The following is a 27338-nucleotide window of genomic DNA, read 5'->3' on the forward strand; positions in this document are numbered from 1 at the left end:
TGAACATGAAGAATATTATCGTCTTTTTATTACAAGATTATTAGTGTCATTTACATTGAATGTATCATAAACACCAAAGACGCAAGCAAACTTAAACCATAATGATAAGGGAAAACGAAAGAATGATTATTACTTCACAAACCTGCAACCGCCACTAGTTTGAGTAGGCAGGTGGTGTTACAACTTGCACCTTTATTATACGTACGGGCTAAGATTGGCAAGCCCGTCAACAGGATATTCAATTTGTGATAACGATAGACAGCCTGCATTTTTGGCAACTAGCCCGCTTAATAAGGAGTTTTACCTTAGTTTAGGGTGGGGGCAAAGAATGTTAACAAGATTTCCCAGCTGAGCCAAACAGACGCATCTTTTCAGCAACCACTGTTTTCATGGCTTCTTTTGCAGAAGCCATGACATGAATGAGATCCTTTTTCGGGCTACTCAATGCATCCATATAAGCCTTGCGCACTTCAGTATTAACGTTGAACTTTCTGACACCTAGCTTTATACATTCCTGTGCATTACAGTGAGAGTAAACTGAAACATTAATCTCAGATTGCCTATCATCCAATTCTAGCACTAAAAATAACATTTTTTTCACTAGTAGCTAGTCTACCAAAATGATATCTTCAAAATAAGTGATAACTGAATTTAAGTGTTGAAATGAAAGAGCATTGATGGAGAATGAATATTTGAGGATCGATATACGGATCCCAACTATGGATTAAGGGGTAGTTGTATTCTTGCATTGCTCTGAGACGTTGTATTCTTGCATTGCTCTGAGCCGTCTCAAATCATGTAAGGACTATCCCCAACCCTGGATTACCACCTTAGACTTAACTTGTTAAGACATTAATCAGGGGCAGATGCATAGTATAAGCTATGGATTCAGCCGAACTCAGTAGCTTTGGCTAAGACCCCGTACATGTGCTAAGAAATATAATAAATCAGGTACAGATATTAAATTTCGAGCCCAATAACTCAAATGGTAAGTGGGACCAGTGGCACCCCGAGCTCATAAAGCTCAAATCGTGGATCTGCCTCTTGACACTTATGATAAGAACTTCAACACCAAGAGATATCCACCATAACCCCTTTTAAATTCAAGTGGCCTCACCATCTAAGGAATTCCAGTTCCATCCTTTTATTTGTACTCAGCCTGTTCGACTTCCCCCTTATCTATACAATTAAAAATAAATCAGTACAAAATTATTAGAATCTCGTATACCTCTATTATTTCCTTTGACAGCCCAGAAGCTCCGTGAAGAACAAGATGAACTCCTTTCTTTGAACACAAGCCATAGAGGTCCTGGACCCAAAAACAGGGGAGTTAGCTTTACTCGGCACATAAATACCGATTCAAAACAATCTTTCAATAGACGCTATTTCACAAAGAACTTATCTGTTATTTTTGTTAATATTCGTTTCCAACTGAAACATGATCAAAAAGTAATCACTGAGAGTGATTTGGATTCGACAGGCAAAACTAAATATGCACCATAAAGGAAAAAGAAAAGGTTGATTTTCTTCAGAGCATGTATCAGGAGCAGAACAGTTTTATAAATCAATTTCAATGCACTATAAGTTCGAAATGTTGCTGCTAATCTGTTTTTGTTAAGTAAAAACATAGGTCACAGAAATGTTTAGCGCCCTGCATAACTACGCAAGTGATCATTTTCTAATAGAAATAGCAGAAGTCGGATAGATGAAGCGTTCTTAACCAAATATTTTCCTCCCTCGTGTGTTCTTTAATGATGGCATATTCTAAAATTTCCCCGATCAGCTAACCTGCTTAAGAAGATTGAAAGGAAATGAAAAGAGGGAGAGAGAATAGGAATTAGACCTTCAGCAAATCAAGCCTAATATTTGGACCGCTTGCAGGATATTTTCCATGAACATTTCCAATGCACACTGCCAAAGCATCTATGGCAGTCGCATCAATGAATTCATCTGCCTGAAAATTATATGAAATCAAGTTTGAAATTGGAGGAAAAACTTGATTTTAACCAGGGCGCAGAGGGGGGAGAGAAAGAGAGTGAGTGAGAGGACCTGATTAATATCAGTCAGCTTTGCTTCATAATCTTCTACAGTCAAATCATCTTCAGTACCTGACAATCTTCCCAATTCAGCTTCTACCAACATCTTTTTTGAGTGTGCCAATGAAGAAATGTACTTCGTATAGGAAATATTATCCTTGCAAGGAAGGTGTGACCCATCTACCATGAGTGAGTCAAATCCCTGCAGTGGTTGAATTTACGAGTTAGCACACTGACATAAGATTACTTTGAGCTCATTTAGTCAGGCAAAAAGTTTAATTAAAGCGGAGAGCATAATAAATATGCCTCACTAGTAGCAAATAAAACTAACCATCTCAAGAACTTCCAACAGCTCTTGCTTGGAATTTCCATGGTCAAAGTGAACTGTTATAGCAACCTGTCATAATGCATACGGTTAATGCTCTCGAAGGAGAAGCAAGATGAAGAAACCATAGAGGCACAATGATCACTACTCAGATCTTCCAAGTTAAATCTTCGTCCATCCAAAGAGACCTGTTTTAACATACTTATGATACTTTGGATATGACCTAATAGAAAGTAATTACTAAAAGCCTACATCTGAGCTCAAGATTTCAAACACTGAAATTGTTAATCCAACAGAATGCACATTAAGAGAGGAAAACCCCTTTTGATCACAGACAGACACTGACCCAATCTATAATATAATGGTCACTTGATGTTTTACCGCTTCAAAAGTCTTTGCAAGTTATGGCAAAAAATACTTGAGCAACTCAATAGTCTCTAAGTAATATATTTTTTTTTCCTTTTTATGCTGTTCTATCCTATCGAAAGATTTCAGATACCATATAATTAGCAAAGGAACATGTTAGCTCTATTATCCTTTAATTCATCGCTGCTGATATTGATTCCTCACTTGGCCATGAAAATTATGCAGGCAGAGAACAGTTTCATTTTGTCATTGTAGTGCAAATCCATGTTTCTTGTCCAGTAGGAACAGCTGTATGCACGGTTAAATCTAGTTTAATTTTTATCCATCTTTTATTCTTTATTTTAAGGTTGTTAAAATTTAACTCAGTATCTTGAATATCACTTACAGATGCTTGTTCTGCAGCTGATATGCAACATGCAACGAGTGGCACTCCTCCTTCCTTTAACGCACTAGGATGGATCTGGAGAACAAAAGAAGCAAAAAATCTTTATTGTAGCACATGAACAAGTCATTAAGTTCAAATAGGCATACCTTCACTTGTTTCCCCAATCAACATATTAAGCACTCACGATTGCATAAACGAAGATGGAAAAAGAAATGGGAAAGTGGAAAACTCAAAGAAAGTACTAACCTAGACAAAGTGAGTAAATTAAGATTGAGCCCTCAATGGAAGGAACCACAAAAAGAATGTCTAAGGTCACATTTCATGTTTCTTATTTTTTTTATATAAGAAAGTTAGATACTATGAAATCATGTTTTCTAAAGTGAAATAATAAAACAGGCCAGTAATAAGAAAATAAGAATCAGAGGAAACACACTGTATGCCATGTTCTCTGGTATTTAACATTAATATAAATTTAAGAAAAATGTTATCATTCTTTAGTACATGCAAAAGTGTATTCAGAATTAGTAAATATGTAATCTTTAATCTTTTCCAAAGTGAACTTGTCAGGGCTAGTAATGATTTAAACCTGTAAGATAGCAGGACTATTTTCCTCCTCTGCGGCAGCAACTACTGCCTCAACTCCTTCCAAATTGTAGACGTTAAAAGCACCAACAGCATATCTTCCCCTCTCAGCCTCCTATTGCCGGAACAGAGAGTTTAATGCCAGATGTAAAAGGAAACGGGAAAATCATTAAAGCAAAGCCATCTCACCAGAAGCAGTTCCTTAGTTGATAATCTGCCTGGATAAGCCCAGCTTTTCACAACATCTGCCAGAGCTTTACTGTCACCAACATTACCTGATGGTCACATTGACAGCTAAATATTAGGGATCCAAGGTAGAGGCATTCAACAACAAAAAGAAACCGCCATAATTACCTGGGAAGACAATATATGGAACTTCTGGATGTCTGCTCTCAGGACCAAGCTGCCACAATGGAATACCCGCAAGAGCTTGTCCCACTATTTTGGCACGTCTTGCCTCTAAAGCTTTTGTGGCAAGATCTGATGAGGTAATTCCTCCCTATGAAAGAAGAACTCACTCTATTAGTAAAAAACTACAACATTTTATGTTTATATAAATGTTCTCCAAACATGTTCAGAGAATATGTCAAGATAACGAAGCAACATAGAGCTGTTCTGAAGCCTAAACACATGCTGTCGAGTAAAAGGGTTCAACAAAAGCAGTATGGATTCCCCTTAAGCAAGTGCATCAAGGACAAAGAGGAGAAAAAAATCCTGATCACATATGGGCATAGTTCCTTTAAAAAAAATTCAAATCTTAAAAAAAGTTCCATACTGGAGATGGAGGAGCATGAACCCCAGCCCTATATTTGAATTAGGCCAGTGTACACATGCCTTTAGACTTAACAATAAGGGCAGTATTATCATTACAATTGTAGAACCCTAAACCCGGATTTTGACATAAATATACCAATAACCAGTCAATTTGACTGACAAATCCCTCAAACTCTCTCCCTTAATGTGACACCTCCCAGCAGAAAAGCCAAGTGTGGGAAAGAACAAACTAACAAAAGTAAAGAACGTGAGAAATGGCCCTTCCATTACCATGCATAATCGAAGAAAGTGATACAAGCATACAATGGACGAGAGAAATACCTTTGCAAGAATATAACGAGGCCTCGTGGTTATCCGCCTAACTATCTCCACCAGTGCTGAGCTTACCTTGAAATTGATCTCTAAACTCTCAGAAGGAGCTGGGTATTGTAAAGGAAAAATTTACTTTTTCTAAGTACAACATATTAGAAGCATAAAAAAGAGAAGGCAAACAAAATCAGGGCAAGGAATTAGTATTCATCATCGATAATAAGAAAACTCACTTTTGCCTGTGATTAGCTCTCTACTGGTCATTATAAGAGTGTCCTTATTATTTCTAAGGTATACGTCTGCCAGTTCAGCTGCTCGATTGATTTCTTCCTCCCTTGTTTCTGATGACTCCATCGCAACTTTATTCACAGAAATCTACTTTTCAAGAAACAAAAAATTAAAACGCTGCCACATATTTTCAGCAAAAGCATATTGTATACAGTATTCAGAATTACCTCTATAGTCTTCAAAACATGACCATATTGCAGTTTTAGCTCTTCAACCTGCAGTGAATTTTATAAAAGTAGTGTGAAGGAAAGGCCAATAAATATAGACAATTACTAATAAAAATATCTCTTGTTAAATTTTGACCTGCTTTGTTGTTTTTGGAACGTACGATCCCACGACAATAAGTCCACCATTTCTTTCTCTGTTTATTCCAATATCATTTGGCAAAATTGGAGATTTTTGGACGATTCCAACTCGAGCAGAAACGAAACTGGCAGCAGTACGGCATAAGAAGTGCTTTCCTTTTAATTCTGCCTGCATTTAGGGCAAAGAAATAAAAAACCAATTTACATCTACTGGACATGACAAAAAGATAATATCAACTGTAACAAGAATGCTACAAAACCTGTATCATTCCAGCGGCAAATACAGCCATGTCTCTTTCACTAGCTGCATTGACTATACATGTTGAACCCTGTTTATAGAGGAAATGCAGTCAGGAGCACCATAGAACTAAGGTCAAGATTTCGTCAAGGAAGCAAAAAATCAAGCAGACATGAAGCTTCCCAATGCACAATGCAGTTCGTTGCACATAGTATGAGCCCAAATAAAATCCTTCAGAGTAATCTACGTGAACTCTATAGAGTGACCTTGACTTGTTTGGATTTCTACTGCTGGAGATTTAGGGTTGTCAAGCAAGTTGAAGTATAGATCCTAAACTGTGGAACTTGGATTTGTCTTATTTACTCTCCTGTGACCTCATTTCTATAATTCATCTTTCCACTCACCTTTTTGTTACTGATACTTCTTTTCATATTCTATACTATCAAGAAAATCTGTTTCCCTTCCTCTGTATGTTCCCAATTATCAAATGGATTTCTTGCTGCATTAATACAGTGAAAAACAAGGTTTCACTATACATTGGAACCTATCAACAAACTTCTACTATTAGACTCTGTGCACACCAGAGTAATTATATGGAAGAGGGTAAAAAAAAGATGATCACTATTTGCATATTTCCACAAAACTGAGCAAGGTCTTGGCTGTATTTTCTCATGTGTGTGAACCAAAATACCATGCAAATCTCCAGATGTAGAATATCATCACTCCAAACAAAACACGCGAAAAGTAAACTTCTAACAAGTCTGTGAGAATGCACCGGAGAAAATATTATTAATTATCTAAAGTGCTGTACAACGCCCTATTTATATAGGGTGATTACATAATAATAGGTATCTACTTCCCGATGCGGGACACTATACATGACTAACTACTTAACACTCCCCCTCAAAACCGGTGTATATAAATCATATGTACCGAGCTTGTTACAGATGTAACTAATACGAGAACTAGTAAGAGACTTAGTGAAAATATCTGTTAGCTAATTCGACTTCACAAACTTTGTAACAATATCTCCTGAGAGTATCTTTTCTCTGACAAAGTGAGACTCGATCTCAATGTGTTTAGTCCTCTCATGGAATACCGGATTTGATGCAATATGAAGAGCAGCTTGATTATCACACACCAATTCCATCTTGCTGATTTCTTCGAACTTTAACTCCTTGAGCAACTGCTTGACCCAAACTAGCTCACACGTTGCCATAGCCATGGCCCGATATTCGGCTCCGGCGCTAGATCGAACAACGACATTCTGTTTCTTGCTCTTCCAAGAGACCAAACTACCTCCTACTAGAACACAATATCCAGACGTAGAACGTCTATCAGAAGGTGATCCTGCCCATGCAGCATCCGTGTACCCAACAATTTGCTCGTGGCCTCGATCCTCGAATAGTAATCCTTTGCCTGGAGCTGACTTTATATACCGAAGAATGCGAATAACTGCATCCTAGGGAGAATCCATAAACTGACTTACAACACTCACCGGAAAAGAAATGCCAGGTCTAGTCACTGTGAGGTAATTCAATTTGCCAACCAACCTCCTATATCTCGTAGGGATCTCTAAGAGGCACTCCTCGTCCAGGCAGAAGCTTAGCATTCGGATCCATAAGAGTCTCAACAGGTCTGCAGCCCATCATTCCAGTCTTCTCAAGAATGTCTAAGGCATACTTCCGCTGTGAAATAACAATACCTGAGCTAGACCGAGCGACCTCAATACCTAGAAAATACTTCAATCTGCCCAGATCCTTAGTCTGGAAGTGCTGAAAGAGATGTTGCTTCAGATTAGTAATACCATCCTGATCATTGCCAGTAATAACAATATCATCAACATAAACCACCAAATAAATACATAGATTAGGAGCAGAATGCCGATAAAACACAGAGTGATCAGCTTCACTACGAGTCATGCCGAACTCCTGAATAACTGTGTTGAACTTACCAAACCAAGCTCGAGGGACTGTTTCAAACCATATAGTGACATGCGCAATCCGCATACAAGACCACTAGACTCCCCCTGAGCAACAAAAACAGGTGGTTGCTCCATATAAACTTCTTCCTCAAGATCATCGTAGAGAAAAGCATTTTTAATGTCTAACTGATAAAGAGGCCCATGACGTACAACAGCCATGGACAAAAAGAGACGAACATATGCTACTTTAGCCACGGGAGAGAAAGTGTCACTATAATTAAGCCCAAAAATCTGAGTGTATCCTTTTGCAACAAAACGAGCCTTAAGCCGATCAACCTGGCCATCCGGGCCGACTTTGACTGCATAAACCCAACGACAACCAACGGTAGACTTACCTGAAGGAAGAGGAACAAGCTCCCAAGTGTCACTCGCATGTAAAGCAGACATCTCGTCAATCATAGCCTGTCGCCATCCTGGATGAGATAGTGCCTCACCTATAGATTTAGGGATAGAAACAGTGGACAAAGATGATATAAAAGCATAATGAGGTGATGACAGACGATGATAACTTAAACCGACATAATGGGAATTAGGATTAAGTATGGATCGTACACCTTTGCGGAATGCAATTGGTTGACTAAGAGGAGACAGGTCCGCAGTAGGTGCAGAATCTGATGCAGGACGTGAATCACCTGGGCCTGATGTTGGACATGGACGAAGATGATAAATCAAGAGTGATGGAGCTGCAGAAGGTTGAACTGGACTAGGTGGTAGAACTGGAGTAATAGGTGGTGGAGCTGGAGTTGTAGAGGAAGATGAATGGGAGATAGTGAGTGAATCTCCAAAAGATAAAACTAGTAGCACCTCAGAAATATCTAAGTGATTACCTGGACCTGTGAAGTATGATTGGGATTCAAAAAGGTAACATCAACAGACATAAGGTACCGCTGGAGGTCAAGGGAATAGCATCGATACCCCTTTTGCGTTCTCGAGTAACCTAGAAGCTTAAGAGCACGAGAAGCTAACTAATCTTTTCCTGGAGTAAGGTTATGAACAAAACACGTACTTCCAAAGACACGGAGTGGAAGAGAGAACAAAGGTAAATGGGGAAACAGGACAAAGAATGGAACTTGATTCTGGATAGTTGAAGATGGCATACGATTAATAAGATAGCAAGATGTAAGAATTGCATCCCCCCAAAAACGCAACAGAACATGAGATTGTATGAGTAGGGTACGAGCAGTTTCAAGAAGATGTCTATTGTTTCTTTCAGCTAGCCCATTTTGTTGAGATGTGTACGGACAAGATGTTTGATGAATAATCCCATGAGAGTTCATAAACTGCTGAAATGGGGAACACAAATACTCTAGGGCATTATCACTACGAAATGTGCGGATAGAAATCCCAAATTGATTTTGAATTTCAGCCTAAAAGGTTTGGAAAATAGAAAACAACTCAGATTAATTTTTCATCAAAAATATCCATGTGCACCTGGAATAATCATCAATGAAACTGACAAAGTATCGGAATCCCAAGGTAGAACTGACCCGACTAGGACCCCAAACATCTGAATGGACTAATGTAAAATGTGACTCTACTTGATTATCAAGACGCCGAGGGAAATGGGAGCGGCTATGCTTACCGAGCTGACATGACTCACACTCTAGAGTGGACAAGTGAGGTAAACCATGTACCATTTTTTGAAGTTTTGACAAACTGGGATGTCTCAACCGTTTATATAATAAATCTGGTGAATCGGTAACAGGACAAGTTGTTGAAGGAAGACAATATGTGAGTCCATGTGATTTTGCAAGGATAAGGCTATAAAGTCCATCTGATTCACGCCCGATACCAATGATCCGCCTTGTACTGCGTTCCTGTATAAAAACAAGGTCATCAAGAAATAAAACAGAGCATTTAAGTGATTTGGCTAAGCGACTAATGGCTATGAGATTAAAAGGACTACCGGAAACATAAAGAACTGAATCTAAAGGTAAGGAAGGAAGTGGACTTGCTTGACCTATTCCAGTTGCCATGGTTTGAGACGCGTTGGCCATTGTGACTGTTGGAGAGATTGAGAACATGAAATAGTAGTGAAAAAAAATCTGTTACCAGAAATATGATCAAATGCACCTGAATCAATGACCCAAGACTCAGAGGTTGAAGATTGGGAGACACAAGTCACGCTACTATCTGTTTGAACAACGGAAGCTATCCCTGAAGATGTATGTTTACATGCTTTGTACTGAAGGATTGGATTGGATTGGATTCAATGCGTTGGATCCAACGGATTGCGAGTTAAAGGCTTCTGATACGAATGCCATTAAAATATTGTGCCGGAAAAAGCATAAATTTTCTGGGAATTACTGTTCTCGCCGGAACTCACTGTTCACGCCGGAAAATTACTGTAGTCACCGGAGAAATCTAAAAGTGCTCGGAATAAAAAGAAAACAGTATGGGCATGGTCGTAATTACTAGAAGATAAGGCCGTCCTGAAGAAACTTTTCCAAATAATGGTCGGAACACAGTCTGACACGCCGCCGGCGTCAGAAGCTCTGGAGGCGCGTGAGAGCGCGTGGACGGGGTTCTGCCGGTGTGGTTTTCTGGGGTTTGGTCACCGAAGAAGGGATTTCGTAAAAAAAAAAAACAGCCTGAAAGTCACCGGAAAAAGGCACGGTGACTGTCCCGGACTCGCTGGTTAACTGCACATCGGGGATTTCTCACTAGTTGTTGTGATACCATATGTAACAGCCCATCCCACTAGCGATATTGTTCGCTTTGGGCCTAGGCCCGTACGACTTTAAAACGCGTCACCAGGGTCTAAGGCATGTTTACTTATATACCCAACATCTCTCCGTGTTTTTTGTCGATGTGGGATTCGCTTAGGGTGTCACATACACCCCCCTTAAGGAGTCAGCGTCCTCGTTGAGGTTTGCCCCACCACCGTTAAAGGTTGCACGCGGAGTGGTTCTAATACCATGTGAGAATGCACGGGAGAAAATATTATTAATTATCTAAAGTGTTGTACAACGCCCTATTTATATACAGTGATTACATAATAATAGATATCTACTTCCCGATGTGGGACACTATACATGACTAACTACTTAACAAAGTCTATTCTCTAGCAACCTCCAAAATAATGTTAAAGCTGTAATATTAAAGAATAGTATACAGCCAAAGGAGGAAATAACTTCTAAGTATAAGCTAGGTGTGTTAGGGGCATACACAGTCAGATAAAGGCAGATGGATGCTAATGAATTAGCGTAAAATGAAGGGGAAAAAAACAATTAGGTAACCACAGAGTTTAGTGGCGATGAGGCTTATGTACCTTCCGCAAATTGCAGAGGTGTTCACAAACAGCATCTGGTCCACCTTTTCTTAAAAGCTGGATGGAGATAGATGAAACGCCGCTAGCAGGTACCCGGCCCTTTGTTTTTTCTTCTACCCACTAAATATCAAATTAAAATATAGAATAACAACTAAATCAATTTAGTGGTGAAACAGAATATAATGTGTTTTACTCAGAAAAAGACAAGGCTTGACCTCACGGAGGTTGGAAGATTTGTATCCAAAAGCAGCATCTTTAGCAAATTCAGTTTCACCTGCTGGAACAAGCCTATAGATAAGAAGGAAACATAATTAGTGATGACCGGCAAGTCCAAACAGCTAATATGTGACGAATTAGAAGAGAATACCTATCAGAATCTGCAACATAATGTATATCTCCAATGGTATAACGGCCTCCTTGGAGGAAAAAGGGCAAGATAATCCATGCATCCATCTCACCCAGCACTGAAACAGCTGCATCTGCTTCCTAGGTTGCATAAAGATATGTTGTAAAGTGTGTCAAGAAAGGACAATTAAAAAACTTAATTTATGTAGGCTGGTCTATATCCTTACCTCAGGGAAATGGCCTCGTAAAGTTGAATCACCCCTCAGAACGACCGTATAGTCTGCTTTCTCCACTGACTTGGCAGCAGCATCGATGTTCCTGCAGATATCTGCTATCAATGCACTAGCCTGCACTAAGAAGTTTCAGTGAATGATCTCATAATCAATAAAACAAGTTATTTTGTCAACATGTGTTAGAATTTATAGAAAAATTCTTTGAGGGAGTTCGATGTACAGTCAAATTCTTTTTCAACATAACTCTTTTACCTTCTCAGAAGTCAATGCTCGGGAATTGGTTAAAATGAAAAAGCATTTTGGCCTCTTTTTGAACTCTTCAACGAGTGACTCAACACTCCTGAAAAAATAAACAAGTTCATCACTGATAATAGTTTAGAAGTTTTCATCTCTATAAGGTTTGAATACCAAAGTTTCATCTCAGTGAAAGAGGACCCTTTTTACCAAGATCGCTGATGAAGCAAGATAGAGAAGAGAGAATGATGACTGATGAAGCAAGATGTAGAAGAGAGAATGACGAGAATTTAAGCTAACAAGGTAGGGTAATTTTATTCTTGTCGTCCTTCTATATTTGTGATTCAGTTTATTAAACGAGAAAAATTTCATCTCTCTTTGTTGGGTTTATGGATAATAGAATGAAGGATATAGGAACTGGGTAATCTGCACTTGGTTCAATTATTATTAAGGTTAACGATTCAATAATCTAGTTTCACAAACAGCTGGATTCTACTTTTCATTGGTTTGGTCTGTCATACCTGTAATAAACAAGGAAGGAAAGAAGAAGACAGTACACTCTGAAACTCAATCTTCATATCTAGGACTAGCTCCATATTATCAGACATGAGCAGGATGTTAATTTCTCCTTTCTAAATGAAATATATTTATTCATTTCTTTACTTATCTTTTCCATCTTTTCATTCGTCAGAGAGATCTTCAGCCCTTCCAAGCAGAGCTCAGTTTCCAACCCCTTGGCTCTTACTTTTAAGTTTTTTTTATCATATTCATCCCTCAAGTTTGAGCCACAAATCCTTCTACTGTCCCAAGTAACATAACATCCTTCAAGTTTCTAATAATTGAATGAAGGCATGCTTGAACTTCACCTCACAGTTCCTATTGAATCTATGATATGTTCACAGGATTTTCATGTGGCTAAATTGCTTCAGTTATAGAATGATGCAAAAGAAACCAAGGCTGTAATCTCTTTTTTCCCCATTTGCAATAGATCTTAACCCACTTCATTGACTCGGTCACTACTCACTAGCACACTGCCGCAATTTATGTTCTGCTTGTTCCTATCAAGCAGCATATAACTCAGTAGACCAGTTAAGCGCAACTAGAAAAGGCACCAACCCCTGCCCTGTACATCTTTTCAACATGTAAGCATCATGAGTTCCCACACTGTACCATTTTGAACTGTCTTATGAATCTAGAGAGAATTTTTTTTTAAATGTACTAAAAAACTTATCAAATTTTATAGATGGAACTTACCATTCCGTCAGGACCTCAATATCATGAACAGTTTGAGTCCCAGTTGGATCATCATCTAGAACAATTAAAGTCTTCAAACTATTCTCTGTTAGTGTACGAATTTCACTGATGGGATCCACTGGCCACTCAGGAGGAAGGGACTGAAATACAGATTCTTTACTGAGAACAGGAAGTTTGCCTTCAACTTTGACTCCACTTAGTGTCTCATAGACCTGCATACGTTTGAGAAAGAGTAGATGGTAACAATTAGCTGAACCATTTTCCTGTCCAACAGTTTATGCCCCATCAAATAACTTTTCATGCTGCAGTATATTTAACAGAGAAAATCAAAATTGTCTACCCAATAAACTGAATGATTATTTGAGCATATTTCACAAATTCAAACCTAATTAACATGAAGTCTCTTATTAAATATACAGCTGTTTGTACCTTCACTACAGCAGCATCATCCAATCTGCCCCATCCAGCAGCAGAACCTAATCCATGAGACATTATAAAAAGTATGAATACAGATTACAAAACATGAAAGAAGAGTGTTTCTGCAGTACAGCAGTGCAACTACATGCTCAAGCTCTATTAAGTCAAACATAGGTAAATTAGAAAAAGGAGTAATTTGTGTTGGTTAAAAATGGGTTTATGATGAGTCAAAGGTCCAAAACTTCATCTGGTTAAACCTATGGCTGAGATGGCACAGAACAGACAAAATCTAAGCCATTGAACTCTATTTAAATGCTTTATTGGAATCCAGGATTAATATTGGCTGGCATAAGGAGACCACCTATTCAGCTGTTTGACCACATTTTCTAGTTCATGTTCATATACTACAAGCATTGGGCCCCTCAATATCATGACATTGAAAAGCTAAAGGAAAATATGACTGGGAGAATGTTTATTTCGTCCAATTTTTCACCAAAAAAAAAAAGCGACACAAAGATCTTTTCAACAGGGCCCACCCTGAACTAGTTTAGCATGCTATTCAGGGATGATGTTCAAAGATATTTGGAGAACAAAATGCTGAAGAAAGTGAGCTGAAATGGAATGTCCATAAGACCATAAGGCAAATAATGAGAAACCCAGCTTTATTGCACTTAATGTTTTCTTCTTTTTAATTAGCACCAGTAAACTCGCAGCCTTTTGACCATAAATTATTAAGGTTCTACCATATGACAATAATCTCCATGCATCAAGAATTTTCTTCTTTCCGGAAGACTGACTCAACAGAGAAACCAAATGTTATAGCGACAATTAGGAGTGTACATAGGTCGGGTTGGTTCGGATTTTCTAATTACCAAACCAAACCAATTGTATCGGGTTATTAAATCTAAATACCAAACCAAACTAATAAAACTCGGGTTTTTTAATCTCAGCTTTTCTCGGATTTTTCGGGTTTTCGGGTTTTTTTTTTCATAAAGTCTTCATAGCACAAAACGTAAAATTTGTGCTCCAAATATTTCTTTAATCCTAGTAAGATAGAACTATATAAGGTGATTTTCAATAAAATAACATAAATATGAGATGAGTCATGGCATTGTACTAAAATATTCAACAATAAAGATAATAAAATCGCATAAAATAAATATTATTAATAAGCCATAATGAAAACAAACATAATTTAAAATTACGACTAATAAGTACTACTATTATTTACATGACTAACCAGTAAAAGAAAAATAAGTTATATATTTTATTTAAACCATGGAAAAACTAAAAAATAGATATCCAACACTATTTTCATTCATAGTACAATTGAATTGAATGTCTTTTATTAGCATTAGTATTGATTTGATTTTGGTTTAGGATTTATTTGAATTACTAACATTTATGGACTATAAAACTTATTGGAGCATCCAAAAATTATAAGCCCAAACTTGAAATAATACGTTAAAAGGTAAAACTATGAAAAAGCTTAAAAAATATTTATAAACTACACTACAATAAATATTTTTATGTATTGAATATATTTAAAACTTTTATACATATAATGTCGGGTTGGTTTGGTTTCGGTTTGACTTTTTTTAGTTAAAACCAAACCAAACCAAATATGGTCAGGTTTTTTTTTTCCAACACCAAACCATAGTCGGGTTTTTTTTCTCGGTTTGACTCGGATTATCAGGTTGGTGCAGTTTGTCGGTTTCATTTGTACACCCCTAGCGACAATAATAATAAGCAATCCTAGACAGTACCAATATCTTATTGTTGTAATACTTTCAGGTAAAACAAAACTCTTTGCCTATATTGCTGCCATCAATGAAACAGCATTTGGAATTCGTGAAAGCCACTTCAATCACCAAATACAACCATGTTGGAAAAAAAAACTAAATCTATCTATATCACTTTCTTTCAGAGCTTACCAGATATGGATAATTGGTACTAAGATTGAATATGATTGAGACGATTAGGGGATGAAAATGAAATGTAGTGCAGTACATGATGCATACAGTTAAAATAGAAAGGAAAAAATCTCTTAACCGCACCTGACAGGAATAATTGGTGTGCAATGTTTGCAATATGAAGCGGTACTCTGCGTGATGAGCCTTCGCGAGAAACAATGCCCTGTTAAAACCATACAAATAGCCATAAGGAAATAAAAAACCAATGTTAATGCAGCTGCAATATGAATATATTCAATGCTTATCAGTCTCACCAGATCCTTCATGAAGATATCAAGTGCAGACAACGGTGTATAATTATTTTCTATCATGTGTGGCCCGCGATTCTCAAACATCCTGCAGCAAAACACAAAATCAAATAAATTCTACTGTCCACACAATTACACAAATCTCATGTCACAGATTAAAGAAAAATTTCTAGAAAGAAGTGTAAAGCAGGAGGCAAACCAGAAATTTCTCAGGCATCAGTTAACATTTTTAGAGCACCCAAACATTGGCACATCATGTTTGAACTAGAACATTACAGGAGCTCAGAACCTCATTTTTGAGAATTAGAAGACACCATATAAGTTAAGCAAGTCTGCTGGTATTAAAGCAAATAAAGCTGAGGTTAATCTTTCTAGCATTGCCCCATTTCCACTCGCAGATGAATTAAACAATATGATTTACTGCCCAACACCATGGGACAACCCAATATATCTGTAAACTCTATCACCATTCAAGCACAGGAGACACCAACCTCCCTCGGGAAAAAAAATAAGAGATACTCAAGATATGCATATTCACAATTTTCTTTTTAAAAAAGTCCAACTTTACTGGTAAAATAGGTTACAATAAGATAAAAGTGGTGAAATATTTCCTAGCATCTCTGAAAAAACTATTGTTGAAGGCATCAATCAATCAATTATGGCCAAATAGGTGTACGGCCCCTTAAACTTGGCTCCAGTTTCCATTTTGACACCTTAACTAAACTCATTACCTATTGAACACTTCAACCTAAATCAATGTATGCCTATTAAACACAAAAGCTGACATGGCAAGAGAGCTGTATTTCACCCCCTCTTACGCGCGTGAATTTAATGGGTTTGAGATAATAATTTTTTTTTTTTTTTTGTTTAAATCAAAATTGACTTTTTTAAAAGCAGAAGAAGAACGGCAATAAATTTTATTGCCGGAATTAATGGAGATCGCCGGAATTAATAAATTTTATTGCCGGAATAAATTTTATCAAGGTTTTAACATTTACACACCAACCACGAAATCAATAATAGACAAAACACGAACGAATCTCCGATACCACAACGATGGAAGACCAGAACAGATGGGTTGCACATTTCAGATGAAGCCGCCAAAGACATTCAATCCTATATCAGCGAAAGGTATGGACAGAATTTTGCATCAAAGAATGCGTGTAAATACTTCAAGAAGGTAACAAGAGGCCCATGAAGCTTAGATCTACTTGGCCTTTTAGTACACACCTTCTGTGGATTCAACTTCCGATGCAACATCCAACGATGAATCCAATTAAACTTCTTCATCACGTATACATAATTTCAGCAACTAATCTCCCTAATACTGCCTAAGAATTACTGATTTCAGCTGCGGGCAGAAAAGTTTGAACACAGTTGAGCCCAGTATAATATTCCCGTCCCTCTGGTCAAAATAACCTATTTCAGGTAGGCAGTGAATATCAGATGACACCTCATTTTTAACAGATCTAAGCTTCACTGAAGTAGTAAATAATCAAAGGCTCAAGAGGCCCATGAAGCTGATATCCGAAAGCTACCCCCAACGCTTGCTGGGGTGCTGGACAATGATGCACTTAGGCCGGTGGGATTCCATGGAATGAAAAAAGAAAGGGGGTGGTTGGGAAGAAGATGACGGTGGGAGGGGGTGTTTAGAATAAATCTTTTTTGTTTTCAAAACTTCTTTTTGACTATTTGGGCCCAAATGCCACGTGTCTCCCTCTTATTTGTCATTTTTGCTAAGTCATTCATGTGTGAATTACACGCACCTTATTGTTTTTACTGGTTATGGGTAAAGTGTTCAATAGATCATTTTATATAATATTAAAGTGTTCAATAGGAAAAACGCTAAGTTAAAGTATCAAAATGGAAACTGGAGCCAAGTTTAAGGGGTCGTACACCTATTTGGCCATCAATTATTGATGAAAAAATAATTACACAAATACAAGTGTCCACTCTAACAATGTATATTTAGATGACATGATGCACATATTTCAACAGAGTATAGAACAAGCAAAGTCTTGATTTGAGTCTCACATCTGTTAAAGATATAATTAAATGAAGTATCTTTTTAACTAATTTAAACTTTTAGATGAGGTGGTAAGTACAAATCAACAACTATTTCTACCCATGCAAAGAACCAAACAACAACACATGCACAAGATGCTGAGATGATTCCTTGAAGAATAAAAGTTTTTCATGGTTGGATAAAAATCAACCATGAGTGAGCTTCTCAAGATGATACTCACAGGCATAAGGACCAATATGGGAAAAAAAGAAAAAAAAAACGGAGTCCCGATACCCGATCTCTCTATTTATAGGGTTACCTACCAAGATGTTCCCCCACTATTTGCAATGACATCAAACAATAGTCGTGTATTAAGACCCAATCGAGCACCAAATGCCATTGCCTCAGCAGCTGATGCTATATGAACTCCAGCAAGAAGTTGATTGACCATCTTTACAACACTGTTGGATCCGGCATACATATGAAATCAACAACTGATGGATTAGTTCCAGAATAAACTCATTGAAGAAGCAACAAATTCATTGATAAGGTGAAAAATGATTGGAGAAGTATTTGCATGCTCAAATGAGCTAACTACAATGAAATCAAGTGATACAGTGATGCCAAGAAAGATGGTACTCAGATTAAAATTACCTGGCAGCTCCACAACTTCCTTTTATAACATAAAGCTTCTCACTCAATGCTGTTTAGTGAAGCACACAAGGATCAGTACCTTAATGGAAACATTTGAAAGGAAAATCTCATAGTCAAAACTCTAAAATATTTGTAATAGCAGATAAAGATTCCACTTCTTACCAGAAAGAACTGAACCGGTGTGCTTGAGAGCTTCATCTGTACCTGATGCCATTATCTAGCATTGATGTTATAGCTTCAGTAAGTTACCAGACAAGTTCAGCGAAATATAAATGCTTTTGAAATATTTATAATAATGACCAAAGCGGAGCTTTGAAAGGTAAATTCCATATGCGCACCGTAAGGGTTCCGTTAGCAGCCCTTTTAACCCCACCAGAAACAGGAGCATCAACTAACTTCAATTTCTTCAAGTCACCTATGTTAATGATAAAGGAGAAGCATCTGTGAGTGACAGGAATGCTAATATGTGAAGGATATGAGGATTAGGCTCGAAATAAAAGAAAAGGCCGTAATTATCATAAAATTGGAGAAAACTGAAGCTTTCATAATCTTGGATTACAGCTGATGAGAGAGTGCAACTGAAGCATCAACAGATTGTTAAATTAAACTTAGTTCTCTTGAAATTGGCAGTTACATGTGGAATCCAAGTGATAGGCCTCACACTGCAATCTACTCTTAAGTAAAAACGGTATCATATTATATGAAAAGATACCATCCCCAAAATTAAACTTAAAAATAAAAAACAAGTGGTCGCAGGCGCACGCACACAACAAATGTTGCGAGAGAGTGCACGTGAAGCATCAACGGATCATTAAATTAAACTTAGTTCTCTTGAAATTGGCAGTCACATGTGGAAAGTGGATGTATATCCAATCGATAGGACTCGTACTGCAGTCTACTCTAAATAAAAAATAGTGTCATATTATCGGAAGGATATTATCCCTAAAATTATACTTAAAAATAAAAAAATGTGGGTGTGGGTGCACACGCATAACAAAAGTCACTTTGGCTTGAATGTAGCTGTTTTTCTGAGTCGTATATAAACTCCTTGAACTAGTATACTTAGGAATAGATGGACCTCAAAAAGAATGAACTAGCAAATGCCAGGAAATGTATTACAGAAATGAAAAGCAAACTTGTGGAGTTTGAAAGGAAAAACTTACTCTGCAAGCGTTTCTCGAGCTGGCTAACAAATGATGGAGAAACTGTTGATGAGAGGATAATAGATGCTCCAGATGGAAGGGCTATAAACAAAAAGAAAGATGGTTAGTCCTGTCCATAGATGCAGAAGTGAGAGCGTAGCATTTACCTGACACAGCGCCTTGATCACCATAAAGAACACTCTCAGCTTGTAGTTCATTTGTGACCATTACTACGAGTACATCTACATCTGAAACAATTAAGGCGGCAAAACAAACACTTAAGGTGATCAGTAAACAGCAAGTAGCATATAACCCATAGCATCAAACTTTTGCAAGGCATACTACTCGTCAAAAAGTAAAGCAGCAACTTTCAATCACATATTAGAGACAGATGATCTTGTTGGTAAACTACTTTTTACGCTGGACTTGTTGAGCAGAAAACAAAGCATTATCTGAGTTACGCTAACCAACTCCCTTCTCATTTTCTTGACCCCAGGGAGACGGGGTGGCCTTGGATTTTACAAGATTGCTAGTCAACCTTGTTCTTGCTTAGTCTCGTCCAGGCAGTACTCATACAACCTCCTCTTCAATAAGATTAAGAAAATATACAAAAACTAGAACTTAAAGCTCTTTCCCAAACAGACAAGATTTTCAGATAAAACCAGACCTGAAGATTCTTGCAGTTTGTTATGCATGCCGCACGTTTCAAAAAGCATCTTAATTTACCTTGAGATACTTCTGCAGGAGTACTTCCAGTCAAGCCACCTGCATCTGCAAATCGAGATAGTGATGGTGGATAAACCTACAATTTCATAAGAAAAGGACCATCACTTTCACTTAATTATTAGCTTTAAATAAATCACAACAAACTTCTGAAGTCAGCAAATAGAGGACAATACACAACACGTAAGCAAGTGGATACACTTCAAGATGTTTTGTAAGTGAAGATGCTTATCATTATGGCAAATGCACAAAATGTCCCAGTGAAAAAAATGAAGGAAACCAATATTTTCATTAGGTCAACAAAAATCTGTCTTGTAAAGTCATTTTTAGCTTCCATTTTCTTGTGGGAATTCTTGTGAAGAATCAGAGACAAACAGCCACCAGCGCAGACAAAATCTTAGATATTGTACAATATTGAAAGTTTTGTTCCACCAATACTTAAAGTTTTATCATTCCAAGTGTCTCTGTGGACGTAACAGTGGACAGGAAGGGCAAGAACATCAAAGTTAGCTTTTCAAAGGGAAAAAAGATGTTCCTCGAAAGCCATTATCCTAAACTTTGACATTGCTTTATCTGCAGATATTGTATAGGTTTATACATTTTACCCCAAACTGAAATCTACAGTTGTTCTGATGCACTACCTGAAAATCAGCTTTGGACTGAGTAGTGTGTATGTAAAAAGATTCACTCTCCAGAACATTCAAAATCTCTTTTAAATGGAAAATGTATTATTTTCCTATGAAAGTTGGTGGAAAGAAAAAACTATTCATTGAATTAGGTAGGATATCTACTCCAAAATTATATTTTGACATGGAACTAGTCCAGCACCAAACATAAAAGATGCAAGGCATTACATCAAAACCAAGGACGCAGAAATTTGATTTCAGCAGTTGAGTTGCCATGCCAAATCCCATAGCACCAAGGCCAATGAAACCAATTCGCTTCACGGTATCAGATTGAGAAGTAATTTGACTGGCCAGTTCCTCAGGGTTGTAACTTTTAGAAATGACTGCATCAGCTATATTTACCCCAAGTAAACTTTCCCAAACCTGTAGAACACCCTGTTAGCAGCAGAGAAAAAAAGCTCATGCTACATTAGAGTGGGAAAACCTTAAAAATTGACCCATGCACTCAAACCTGACCTTGAGCAATGTAGAATCATCATCGCTCTGTGCTTGGGGATGTGACGATCCTGTAAATAAAATGCAAAGCAACTGAGATCACATCTGAATGATACTATTGTCCTCCACGAAACTAAAAAATGAAGGAATGTGTACTATGCCTGCTATAAGTTGCTGATAAGCAACCGTTAAGAGTGGAACGGGGAATTTATGTGCTTTCGCCATGTCCAGTACGTTACCCTGAAGTGCACCAAAAAAAAGAATCAGGAAACAGGAACTCTGCAGCAGTCAAAGAGACCACGATACAGACTTAGTAAGAATTTTCAAGCTGTATACACTATACAGTGGCTACACCATGAAAAGAGAAAAGTCAAGCAGAATATTTCAAGTTATTCCCTTTGACCCATTAAATTATATGTTATTTTCTTTTTGGCAGGTTTTAAAAAGTTTGACCTATCCTTTATTGGAAACTTTTTCTCCCTTCCAACTCTTCAAACTAATATGAACAATTATCACTTCATATTATTTCAAACTAGATGTGACATCCTTTTAACTAACCATGTTGCGTTTTCACATTCCAAAGTATCATTTTAAGCAATTGTTACCAAATATATATAGAAATCTTTTTTCAAGCTTCTAGTCTTGAACTTCAGACCAGCCCAAAATGAGCCAATCTCAGAGATAGTAAATAATTAAGGGAAACTATTAATGGTAAAGCAACACTGAGAAGTGCCTTTCTGAAAGAATGTGCATTTAAGGCTCAAGGTTTTTCCTTCTGAAGATCGCATCATCTGCTGTAACCTACTATAAACCATAAAGATATTATTGACCTCGGATAAGAAAGAGCATTTCATCTTACAGCAGAATCTGAAGGGTAATGTTATCTCTCAAAAGAAAAGAACTATGGCAAGAATCTTACCAAATTTTGAATGAAAATGTTGAGAAAGAGATGTTTGGTTTGGTTGCCCCTCAAAAGCTGGGGAAGAGAATTCTTGAAAACCCTGCAAATATGAATATTAGGAAAATCAGTGCATGACAGCATGTGTAAATAGTTATGTAAAGTCAACTGAGGACAGGAGAAAGAAAGGGCATAGTATCAGAGCCGAGTCAATTATAACTAAAATATCAAAACTTTTACAAATGACGAACAATAAATCTTTCAAAAACAATTAACTTCTCGTGACTCCTTGAAAACATAAACAGACCCCAATGACATGACCATGCGTACACCTACTCATCGAGCTTTTAGTGTAAGATGCCAAACTGAACTGCTCGAGTTGACAACAATTAATCAAACTCCCAACTGTAATCATTTATAAACTTAAAAACAGAATCGAGCATGAGCATGCAGCAGTAGTTTTGAACTTGAACAAAAAAGTTAAGACATTAAGACGTATTAACTAACTATCCCTTAAAGTCCTTTTTTCCATGACATTTTCCTGCAGCGATAGTACCTGGAAACTAAGTGAACAAGTGCAAGATAGACTTTAGCAACTGAGTATAAGATTGAGAGACAACAGTGGTATGCTATTGTTATATTCTTTTTGGAAACTACTGGGTTTGTTGTTGTTGTTGTTGGAATAGTAAACTATCTAATTTAAGATATTACATAAAACACCTTCAGAAAATCCCTGAGGTGCTTATCTATCAAATGGGAGAAAAATGAAAATGATAACGAAAATGCAGTCACCAAGAATTTCCAGCAGCATTGGATATTATGTCATAAAGTATCCATGGATGAATCCCAGCTTGAGCACCAAGACAGATGGCCTCCACCGAAGCAACAGAATGAATTCCTTCAAGGAGCTCAATCACCATTTTAGCTTTGCTGCAAGAATATTTGTAACAGATAAATAGATTGCCAAAAGTTTGTAGACAAGAGAGATAGACATAATGTACCTTCCGGCACCAAGTTCGCCCTCAAAGGTGTATAGCTTTGCGCACATAGCTGTCCACAGAAAAAAGATGACTCAGTAAAGCAAAGAAACATGAGAGTAACTAATTCTCTCATGTTATAAAAAGCATAAAAATTACAGACTAGCAAGACAAATATACTGCACCAGAAAGAATGGGCTGTGCTCTAGCAATGGACTCTGAACTTCCAGAGGAAATAATCTAACCATCATTGAAAAGAAAGAACAAGAATTCCAGGCATCAGCAAAGGATAAAAGTACAAGATAAATTCTAATGAACTTCTCTGAAGTGGAAATCACAGGATTTTTGTCTTACCATAGTTTTATCATTTAGATCCTCAGATACTGCCCTTGAAACATATATATCAACAACGACGTTTGTTCCATAACAATCTACATTAGTCAAAAGAAAAATAGTTTCACGATTAGCAGAAGTCTGTTGATTTTTTACTGACAGTTACACAATCCCTATATTTCTATCTTCCTCTATTTTATCATCGCCGCGAAGATGTATAACTCAGTTTTCACTTTGAAATATGTAATAGATGTAACCTCACAAAACAAATAATTCATTTCAACTAAACATAAGATGTCACATGCATAAACAATCATAGGCATGTGCCCAGTTCACCTTGACACTTCACCCACAAAGAGTAAACATGAGAAATCACGAATCATAATGCCCTGCAAATCATAGCTTATGCACTAGTGGGCAATCATATCTACATCGAATTCTTATCACTAATGCTAGTTCATCTTATAGAGTTACATACAACAAAAATATCTTCTTTAGTTTGATATGTCTTATCACAGATATAGAGTTACATACAACAAAAATATCTTCTTTAGTTTGATATGTCTTATCACAGATATATTCATCTCGAGGTCCTACTTTGTTCTATCTCATATGTCTAACGAATCATCAAATCTATTAAGACTACGTGCAGTAAAATGCAAGTCAAGCTCAATTGGAACAAGAACAATAGAGAGCAAACCATAAAAGCAGTATATAGCAAGAAGTCAGAAAGATTCTGCATAGACTACAAGAGACACAATAAAAAGGGGCCGCAAAAATGAAACATTTATCGCTTCCATCTAACTAAATACTGCAATGAAGTATGAAAATTAGGCAGATCAAGATGTTGCCTCTTAGAGTCAACTCCAGCTTCTGAATCTGTGAAGGTAACACATTTGAATGGAAAATGATGACCGTGTCTTTGCTTAATCCTGTAAAGCAAGAAAAAAACATAAATAGGAACGAAAGAAAAGGCAAAGACATTGCACCTTCATCAAACTGATTGGAGAGCAATCTGGGATATATACTCTGCACATAGACATTTACCTTTTAAAACACCCTTGTCACCCAGAATTAAATCATTTATTTGGTCAGCATGAGACAGCAATATGACCAGTGCAGCTACACCTGAAAAAGGAGAAGTAATAACAGAAGTATTTCAGTACGCAGCAAGATGCCAGGAGAAACTGTACAGAACTTTCACCATACAATGTCAAGAAAGATAAGCTATAAAGACTGTTGCTTCTCTCCATCATACTTACTGGGGACTGCAGCTTGTTTAAATGATGACCTCAAGCCATTCATTTTTAAAAGAATTATTAGACAGAAGGAGAACCTAGGCGACATCACCTTTATTAGGTCTTTAGATATCATGAGAGGAAAAATACGAGATTATATTGGTTGAAATTTTTTTGGGATGCTACTAATAGAAATATCTAACTTTCAAGGTTCCCTTATATCAGCATTCTTCTTTGCTTTCTTCTAAAACATGGTGTTATAGCAATAGCGCGCCAAAGAAGATCTTTCGATAAGAAAAAGGGAAAGAAAGACCAGCTATATGAAGACAAAACAGACAAGAAAAGTGGCAGACTCCGTATAGAAAGACAAAAGCTGACAATTTGTAAGGACAGGACCAGCAGGAAAATCCGCATTTCTGGTAAGTTTTGAGTATCTTAACATAAATTTGACTTATGAAGGAAAATCAATTTAAATTCGAGGTTCACAGAAGAAATAAATCGATATATTAGGTCAGAGAAAGACAAGAGTTAAGTACATGATGGTGATGGCAGTTTAAACTGTTGGGAAGAAAATTAAAGCAGGAAGAACAAAAACAAGAGGAGGGCGCAAAACAAGAACAGATCACACATAAGAAAAACTTTGGTCTAAACCAAGTTTTCAGGAACTTATCAATGCTCTGGACGTAGTTTCAACTGGAAACTACAATTTAACCAAACATTAAAACAAAAATCTGAAATAGAAAGCTGGGGATAGGAAACCTAAAGAAAATGTGAATTCAGATCTGACCTTTCCCCGCCTCAATAGAGTTATTACATACTTTACCACCTAGCTTTGAGAACTTATCAACCAAAGGACTGCCTGCCTGTTGATACAACATATCAAAACCACAGATCATAAAGGAGATTACCAATCTTAAGCAGAATTCAGTAGAAAAAGAAGTAGATGAGTGTAGCTTTGAGAATTCAGTAGAAGATTCCATTTTCCTTCAGGATGATTATAGATACTTTATATGTCACATGATGAAGAGACACTACGAAATCATCCTAGCCCCAGCTTTAGAGATCAAAGAAAAAAAGTTTCATGTCCTTTTTTATAAGTAGAAAGAAAATTTAACATCTTGACATTCTATAATTCTGTGACAAAACAAATTATCTACAGTTCTGGCAGGGAAGTAAACCAATTTTCAAACAAACTGATAGTAAGTGGAGAAGAATTCAAAGCAATTCTTTACTTACACCGGCCACTATCAGGTATTGAAAACTGAAAATGCTTTTCTTAAAACATTTTTTCTTATATCAGAACTAGCTATTTCTTTCTGAGATTACATTAAAATAATGGGGGGCTTCCTTGGGTCAAAAATCTTTGGTTAGTTTTCTCTCTAGACCAAAACAATAGATGAAGCACAGAAATGCAGTAAGTATTTAACAACTCAAACGTAAAACTAAATAATTTCAAACATTTTTTGAGCAACCATTTCTCCCTGAATGGAAGAGAAAGGCGGAGCATATCAAATTGAAAGACAAACTGAATAAGACAATCTTATGCAATGTACTTGTAATGTCTACATAATGTAAGCAGGAAACATAGTCTTTTCTTGTCTGACAGTTGAGTTACTGCTAAATTTAACATTAAAATTTTATAAATTCTCAAAGTTGAAATATCCACTTTAACTCTGTTTGATATGTTTCCTAAACTACATTGTTCAAAATCTGCTTCTTTTGCAAGAATGCTTCTCTCTTATATATCATATATTACAGGCTAATGGCTGCAGAGGCAGTCCACATAGTCACAAACAGTAAGCACAGTCAAAATTGCAGGGGGAGAATAACTCAAATTTATCCTTAGTGTCATAACTAGGAGAAATATATATGTGACAACATAAAAAAAACCACCAACTGGAACTTGCTATTAGAAACCTGAAGGCACTGCATAATGAACATGCATCCTCCTCCTCCCTCCCCACCCCAGCAAAAGATTAAAAAAAAAAAATTAAATCATTCAAACCGTTAAACTAAATACTGTATTTAAAATTCTTAAATTTTAATTCAAGATATTGATAAATCATTGTCTGAATATTCGGTAATGATCTTGATGAAATACATTTACTTGGATTTCTCAACTTTTCTTTTCTTTTTTACTCATACCAGTTCTTGTAGATCATCACGTATTATTACAATTTCTCCCTAAGTCAAAAAAGTCCAATATACTTTATCCAACCCTCAGTACTAGAAATATCCAAATCAAAAAAGTGGAATCAGAAGAAAACCCTTTAAAAAAAAAATCAGAATTAAACATGATCAAGAAACGTGACAACATGATCAAGAAGAATTAAAACGAATCATAATGATTACCAAAGGAAACAAACCTCGAATGCCTGGACAGAACAACCAGAACGAAGAAGAGAAGTAGCTAATTCCAAGCTGATGTCGTCCAAGCCGACGAACCCAATTACACTATGCGTAGCCATTACTGAAGCAGAGAAACAGAGTAAACTGCGAAACCTATGATGTTTTTGCGAGTAATTACTTGTGTAACACCTAAAAAAATATAGAGTTTTTTTGCGTGGAATGCGTTTGGGTTGGTATACTTGTATAAAGAAAGTGTCCAAGTTGATGGCTTCTTTATTTCATGTGTCAGGGTCTAATTTAGAAACAATAAATACGCGGATGTCCTGTTCCC

The 27338-nt window shown here is 36.9% G+C and overlaps 1 protein-coding gene across 2 annotated transcripts; it reads right to left on the reverse strand.

Moving 5' to 3' along the window:
* Positions 1–27338, reverse strand: LOC107813285 (uncharacterized). 2 transcript variants are annotated; one of them, XM_016638534.2, is made up of 42 exons: positions 27025–27338; positions 25446–25521; positions 24468–24548; positions 24272–24352; positions 23442–23518; positions 23273–23327; positions 23112–23160; positions 22903–23040; positions 22132–22213; positions 21374–21452; positions 21234–21283; positions 20946–21140; positions 20095–20170; positions 19536–19616; positions 19390–19470; positions 18565–18641; positions 18389–18443; positions 18227–18275; positions 17896–18033; positions 15574–15655; positions 15404–15482; positions 13359–13405; positions 12930–13141; positions 11694–11781; positions 11436–11555; positions 11231–11349; positions 11079–11151; positions 10864–10983; positions 5631–5699; positions 5369–5539; positions 5233–5280; positions 5011–5152; positions 4790–4887; positions 4049–4193; positions 3884–3969; positions 3699–3809; positions 3113–3187; positions 2368–2433; positions 2050–2238; positions 1844–1954; positions 1229–1309; positions 1–514 (listed from the first exon to the last, which is right to left on the reverse strand). In XM_016638534.2, exons 1-42 carry the CDS (start codon positions 27124–27126, stop codon positions 332–334), a joined length of 4137 nt encoding a protein of 1378 aa, XP_016494020.2. In that variant the 5' UTR covers positions 27127–27338; the 3' UTR covers positions 1–331. The 2 variants fall into 2 exon arrangements, with proteins under 2 accessions (XP_016494020.2, XP_075107543.1); XM_075251442.1 differs by having other exon boundaries at positions 20946–21152; positions 27025–27334.

The sequence above is a fragment of the Nicotiana tabacum genome, chromosome 4 (genome assembly GCF_000715075.1).
Source record: "Nicotiana tabacum cultivar K326 chromosome 4, ASM71507v2, whole genome shotgun sequence".
NCBI classification, from domain to species: Eukaryota; Viridiplantae; Streptophyta; class Magnoliopsida; order Solanales; family Solanaceae; genus Nicotiana; species Nicotiana tabacum.

Bases quoted from the DNA above. Each gene is read 5' to 3' on its own strand.
- LOC107813285 (XM_075251442.1), bottom strand. From the start codon at position 27,126: ATGGCTACGCATAGTGTAATTGGGTTCGTCGGCTTGGACGACATCAGC. The intron at 23,519-24,271 runs GCAACATCTTGA...TGACTAATGTAG, and splicing joins GCTGGAGTTGACTCTAAGAG to ATTGTTATGGAACAAACGTC. The intron at 21,284-21,373 runs GCATAGTACACA...TTTTATTTACAG, and splicing joins TTATCAGCAACTTATAGCAG to GATCGTCACATCCCCAAGCA.